Here is a 7,197-nt window from a genome sequence, read left to right as displayed (position 1 = left end):
TGTTGTTCTGTGTGTTGTTAGGTGTTGATGAGTTGGTTCCTCATCTTTCTCCCTGCGGAGCACCTGGTAGTTTCGAACCGCTGACCTTAAGGTTCGCAGCCCGATTCGTAACCACTATGCTACCAGAGCTCCTAAGCTTTACATATACAGATCCAAAATTGAAGCTAAAGTAGGATTGTATTTTAGCTTTGTAATGTAATAGATAGGACTTCTGGCACTATTTTTTCTTGTTTGATCAAAGTGAGCTCTCAATATTAAAAATACTGCTGTCATCGAGTTGATTCCACATCACAGAGATGGGAGCAGAATGTTCAGTGGGTTTGAACAGATGACCTTTTGGCTAGCAGTTCAGTGCTTCTCCACAGCATACCACCATATATTGTTCTGCATAGAAAACTACTTGTAGAAATGTATATGTAGTATAATTCCATTTAGGCAAATAAAAATACAACGAAACAAACAATGTACTTGGCCCATGTTATTGTTGTTAAGTGCCGTGTGAACCTGTATGGGGTTTCTGAGGAGCAGCTGGTGAGCTTGAACCGCCTACCATGCGGTTTAAACCGACCTTGCAGTCCAATGCATTAACCCACAGCGCCACACCAGAACTCTACCTGGCACACAGTGCTTACTTAATAACTGTTGAATATGTATATATGTCACATAAGTAGATCTGAAAATACATAGTCCAAAATGTCCAGGGATGTTACTTCTGGGGAGGGGTTTGCAATCTGAGATGTTTTGTTTTTATTCTATATAGTTCTGTGTTTGAATTGTTTATAATGAGCATGTTGTTTTTGTATACTTTTTTAATGATTACGAAAGTGTAAGAAAATTTTACTTTAAGACCTAAAGATAGTACTTCCTTCCCAAATAAATCCTTCGTATCTACTGCTTCTTTCTATATACCCTAAAGTGTATTCCAAGCAATAGAAGAAATACTTGTATATTCTGATTCTATAGAAGAATTGCTTCTCTAATAATTCAATAATGTGTCAATAATTCTCTTACGAGAAAAACATTGATTGAAGGTATTTGTTTTATAGCACATCCATATAAATCAATCTTTTGAATGGGTTTTTTCTATGAAGAGTTTGAAATCTATACAAGCTACATTTCAAATAGAATTATACCTGTCTCCCAACTCATGACCAATTTTGTTTCCTTTTATAACATTCCCAATACTTCATTACACCCACCCCACTGAATTATTTGGAACTAAATTTCAGATATGTAATTCCATCTGTGAATACTACAATATATAAATGATATCTTGAAGATACAGCCTTTTTAAAGTTTTTATTGTGAACTGAATGATAGTGTACATGGGAGAACATCAGCTTTACACCATTGTTTCATTGCAATGATTACAATCTCTTCCATGCATCGTCATTCAACAGTATTTGCTTCCATTCCCTCTCTTTTTAGTTTCTTCTTTTGGGGCGGGGAGTGTACACAGAAACACTCAGAAATATATAATCATTTAATCAACCAAAGGGCACATTCTGCGAGCCTGCTTCCTGGCCGCCAGCACACAGCATTTCTCTTCCCATGAGTCTAGAGTCCTCAGCTATTCCCTCTGTCCATGTCCTCATCTCTGCCTCCATCTCTGATGTCGCTGCTTCTCTGGATAAGGTCAGACACTTGCTTGTGCTCTTCTCCCTTGATGGTCCTAGGATCCTCTGTTTCTGAACGTTAAGATTAACTACCCCCCTGATTTTGTTACAAAACTTCTACCTTTACAGTTGTGACAGTTGCCATTAGTCATGATAAGGATAAAGACTTTTTAAAAACACAACAAAAATAAGCCACATCCAACTTAAAAAAAATGAACAGTAATTCCTAATAACAGTCATCTAAGAAGATTTAAAATAACAATGTAGTTATTAATGTTTAAGTTATTTTTAGATTTAATTCATTGTGTTTTTCACATTACTTTAAAACCAATGACTTCTCCTTTAAATTCAGTGTACACTTGCACAATAAAATTATAATAAAACTAAAATGGTGAGTTTTGATTTTGATGCCTTTGCTTGTATTTCCTAATCATTAAATAAAATTAATATGAGACTCCTGAACAAATTTTCATCCTCAAGTTTAAAAATGGCTCAGGTATTTATCACTGTTTTGTTATATTAAAGTGGGAGCTAGTCATACCTTGATTATAATAGCAAAGTCACACACATTACACATCATGATGAAAAAGTTTTTTAAAGGCTTTTCTGCTCTTGGCTGACTTTACTATTTCTGTTTTACAGAGGTATCTAATTAATAGAAGATGGCAAAGCCAAGCCACAGCAGCTACGTTCTTCAGCAGCTAAACAACCAAAGGGAATGGGGTTTCCTCTGTGACTGTTGCATTGCAATTGATGACATTTACTTTCAAGCGCACAAAGCAGTTCTGGCGGCCTGTAGCTCCTATTTTAGAATGTTTTTCATGAACCATCAGCATAGTACTGCACAACTGAATCTCAGCAACATGAAAATTAGTGCCGAGTGTTTTGATCTCATTTTGCAATTTATGTATCTAGGGAAAATAATGACCGCTCCTTCCAGTTTTGAGCAGTTTAAAGTGGCAATGAATTACCTACAGCTATACAATGTTCCTGACTGCTTAGAAGACATACAAGATACGGATTGTTCTAGTTCAAAATGTTCATCTTCTGCCTCCAGCAAACAGAACAGCAAAATGATATTTGGGGTCAGAATGTATGAAGACACTGCGACAAGAAATGGTAATGAAGCCAACAGGTGGTGTGCAGAGCCAAGTTCAACAGTGAATACACCACATAATAGAGAGCCTGACGAAGAGTCTTTGCAGTTGGGTAATTTTCCTGAACCTCTTTTTGATGTATGTAAAAAAAGTTCTGTGTCCAAATTATCTACTCCAAAAGAACGTGTGTCACGGCGCTTTGGACGGAGCTTTACCTGTGATAGCTGTGGATTTGGCTTTAGCTGTGAAAAATTATTAGATGAACACGTGCTAACCTGTACTAACCGGCACTCATACCAAAACGCAAGATCTTATCACCGAATAGTAGATATTCGAGATGGAAAAGACAGTAACATCAAAGCTGAATTTGGTGAGAAGGATTCTTCTAAAACATTTTCTGCACAGACCGACAAGTACAGAGGAGACACAAGCCAGGCTGCTACTGATGATTCAGCTTCAACCACCGGAAGCAGGAAAAGTAGCACAGTGGAATCTGAAATTGCAAGTGAAGAAAAGAGTAGAGCTGCTGAGAGAAAAAGAATCATTATCAAGATGGAGCCAGAAGATATTCCTACAGATGAACTGAAAGACTTTAACATTATTAAGGTTACGGATAAAGACTGTAATGAATCCACAGACAATGATGAGTTAGAAGATGAACCGGAAGAGCCGTTTTATAGATATTACGTCGAAGAAGATGTCAGTATTAAAAAAAGTGGCAGGAAAACTCTAAAGCCTCGGATGTCAATAAATGCCGATGAAAGAGGTGCTCTAGACAATATGAGGCCCCCTAACAATAGCAGCCCAGTACAAGAGGACACTGAAAATGCATCCTGTGAGCTCTGTGGGCTCACAATAACTGAGGAGGACCTGTCATCTCATTACTTAGCCAAACACATTGAAAACATCTGTGCATGTGGTAAATGTGGGCAGATACTTGTCAAGGGTAGACAACTTCAGGAACATGCTCAGAGATGTGGAGAACCCCAAGATCTGACAATGAATGGGTTAGGGAGTGCTGAGGAGAAGATGGACATGGAAGAGAATCCTGATGAGCAGTCTGAAATAAGAGAGATGTTTGTGGAAATGTTGGATGATTTCAGGGACAATCATTTCCAGATCAACAGTATCCAAAAAAAGCAGTTGTTTAAACATTCTGCCTGTCCTTTTCGATGTCCTAATTGTGGCCAGAGATTTGAAACGGAAAATCTAGTGGTTGAACATATGTCTACCTGCCTAGACCAAGATATGTTTAAGAGTGCCATCATGGAAGAAAATGAGAGAGATCACAGACGAAAGCATTTTTGTAATCTCTGTGGAAAAGGATTTTATCAGCGGTGTCATTTAAGAGAACACTATACTGTTCATACTAAGGAAAAACAGTTTGTCTGTCAGACATGTGGAAAGCAGTTTTTAAGAGAACGTCAGTTACGACTGCACAATGATATGCACAAAGGCATGGCCAGGTATGTCTGTTCCATTTGTGATCAAGGAAACTTCAGAAAACATGACCATGTACGGCATATGATTTCTCATTTATCTGCTGGTGAGACTATATGCCAGGTCTGCTTTCAGATATTCCCCAATAATGAACAGTTGGAGCAGCACATGGATGTTCATCTGTATACATGTGGAATATGTGGAGCAAAATTTAATTTGAGGAAAGATATGAGATCACATTATAATGCCAAGCATTTGAAAAGACCATAAGTGATTTTCTACTGTACTAATGTTTAGTTGATAGCAGACAGAAACCAAAGCTATTTAGAAATTGATTTTATAATATAAGTCACTGGGGAAAATTCTCAAGGCCCTTTTCCTTTAATATTTTTTTGTTTAGGATCTTTAAGTATATTTTAGGAGTTACTAAATGTTTAATTTTTTTGTTTTTAGTAGAATTCTTTGTTTTTAGTTTGTCTTAGCTATGATTAGAATTACTTTTAAATGTAGACTACAAGTGATTTTACCCCTTCAATGACTATTAAACTTTAGTTTTTTTATCTATAAGGTGATGACTTCACTATTTCTATGTGGGGTTTTTGTTGTTATTGTTTTTTAAGGCTATTTTGTGAAATTTAAACCCAACACTAGTTAAATTAAAATGAATTTTGAGAGTATTAGTTATTTGAAATGATTCCACTTATTTTTAATTTTGGTTTTTGTCAGTTCAGCAGTGACTTGGGCACTCTTTATTCCCCTTATTGTCAATGAAATTCAGATTCTTAAATTGACAGGCCTACGAAGCAGGTTAGGTGCACTGAGTCTAACCTTGAAGATTGACATGGGCCTACACTTGGCCTAAAGAGCTTGATGGACCTAAGGAAATGCCTATAACTAAATATTTCCTATAATTGATAAAATATTATCATTTAATAATCACATTTAAAACTTATATTAAGTGTAAAACCCAATGACTTTACCCCACTTGAGAAATGAGTGGGGATGAGTCATTTTGTTTTGTGATATTAAATTTAACTATGATAGTTAATAAAAAAAAAACATATCTTGTATTCATTTAAAGTATTTTAATTTAAAATATTCTGATTTCTAAAGTGTATTAGTTTATCAATGATTGTTTATAAATAGACTTTAATATCTCTAGGAATATTACATCTAAAGGAAAATGAGTTTTTCATCTTGAAAAGTACATACTTTTGGAACTTACTTTGAGATTTGAGAAAGTTGCCATGTATACTGATAAATCTAATAAAATAAATCAATTCTAAATCTGGTTGTTCTATAAAAGTGCAGTGCGCAAAAAAATTTCTTGTCTTTTATATTTTCTAAGATTTGGAAAAAATGTGTTGTGGCAAATTACAGTTTATCACCATGCTTTTTCTTTCTTTCTTTAAAGGACTAGAAACTTTGAGGAACATAAAATAACGACAGAGAATATAACAGCTTTGTCAAAGTAGTGTTACTGTTAGTTGTTGCTAACACAGGGTCTACATGAATTACATGTGAATTAAATCACTGGCAAAACTGACCAACCAGTAAAATCCACTGAAGAAAATGCCTTTTAATGTGAATATAGTTACTTTCAATGTAATTCCCATCTCATGATTAAAGGGATTTTAAATAACCCCTTTATTAAAAAACATAATTTTTTTTATTGTGAACAGTAATTTAACAACATTGTATTTTTGGTTTACATCAGATTTTTAAAATATACAAATATTTTTTTGCATGCAGTTTACATAACAAAACAAATTTCCAAGGGAGTTGAGAGACATTGACTAACACAGATTTATTTGAAAGAGACATATCCAGCAAGTGAGTGCTCAGAGATTTGTGGGGATGAGTGGAGATAGGTAAGAATAGTAATACCAAAAGAGCCAGTGCAGATTTAAAACAAAATAATGGGAAGCAAAGCAAGGGGGAAGTCAGGGAGCTGTTTTTAAAACCACAAAGCAGGAAAAGTGATTCATCTTAGGCTTGGATACAATGGTTTATCTAGTAATTAAATCTGAAATACAACTTGAAATATAGTACGTATATTACTTACGAAGTCCCTCTGGTTGCACAAATTAATAAGCACTTCACTACTAACCAAAAGGTTATGAGTCTGAACCCACCTAGAGATGTCACCCAGAGGTGCCTTAGAAGACAGGACTGGTGATCTGCTTCCAAAAGGTTACAACCTTGAAAATTCTATGGAACAGTTCTACTCTGCATACATGATATCACATATCTAAAGAATGGGGCTCTTTCTAAAGTTGTCTACCCTTGACAAGTTACTATGTTGCTTTGTAGAAAGGAATACCTATTCCAGTAGGAAGGGGGTAGTGATGGTTAATGTCTAACACGTACAGCCAAAAATTAGTTAGCAAATAACATAAACTTTAAACATGATCTCTCCTTTTACATAACATGTTTATAAAGAGCCCTGGTAGTGCTGTGGGTTAGGCATTAAGCTTGTAAGCACAAGGTTGGCAGTTCAAGCCTTGTACTATAGGAGAAAGATGAAGTTGTGTGATCCCATAAAGATTTATAATCTCAGAAACCCTATATAAGGTTCACAGAAGTTGAAATCAACTCCATGGCAGTGGGTAGAGAGATGTTTACAGTTTCACAAAGCCTCACCCTAGCTTCATGTTACACAGGGAACATCTCTGTGCTTTATTTTGCTTTTTGAAACAGTACCACAGAGGCAGCACAAGCTTCTTTAAGTAGAATGTGCACTTTTCCCTATCTTTAAGCAGTTGACCTCAAGGCCTGTTTGAACCACAAGGTTGGCAGTTCAAACTCACCAACTGCTCCTCGGAAACACTATACAGGATTGCTATGAGTCGAAACCAACTTGCGGCACTTAACAAGATGAAGTGATCATTTAAAGGCTACTTGCCTTTTGAAATCTGGGGGAATGACAAACGTATTGAGTGCCTCTTGAACCCAGTTCCCACTCCTTTCCTCCCTTACTGGGGTGGAACTGCAGAGCTGCAACTCTTACTCTTGATTCTTGCTCCCTGTGAAAGCAACAAGTT

The 7,197-nt window shown here is 36.0% G+C and overlaps 1 protein-coding gene across 1 annotated transcript; it reads left to right on the top strand.

Annotated features, from left to right (window-relative positions):
- The first annotated feature begins 2,250 nt into the window (after nt 1-2,250).
- Nucleotides 2,251-4,662, top strand: LOC102838343 (zinc finger and BTB domain-containing protein 1-like). The gene has a single exon (XM_006878062.1). It carries the CDS (start codon nt 2,279-2,281, stop codon nt 4,421-4,423), a length of 2,145 nt encoding a protein of 714 aa, XP_006878124.1. The 5' UTR covers nt 2,251-2,278; the 3' UTR covers nt 4,424-4,662.
- Nucleotides 4,663-7,197: the final 2,535 nt, after the last annotated feature.

The sequence above is a fragment of the Chrysochloris asiatica genome, unplaced genomic scaffold (genome assembly GCF_000296735.1).
Source record: "Chrysochloris asiatica unplaced genomic scaffold, ChrAsi1.0 scaffold02094, whole genome shotgun sequence".
NCBI classification, from domain to species: Eukaryota; Metazoa; Chordata; class Mammalia; order Afrosoricida; family Chrysochloridae; genus Chrysochloris; species Chrysochloris asiatica.
The sequence above is the reverse complement of the archived record's forward strand: the minus strand, read 5'-3'. Positions and strand labels throughout refer to the sequence as shown.

Bases quoted from the DNA above. Each gene is read 5' to 3' on its own strand.
- LOC102838343 (XM_006878062.1), top strand. From the start codon at position 2,279: ATGGCAAAGCCAAGCCACAGCAGCTACGTTCTTCAGCAGCTAAACAAC.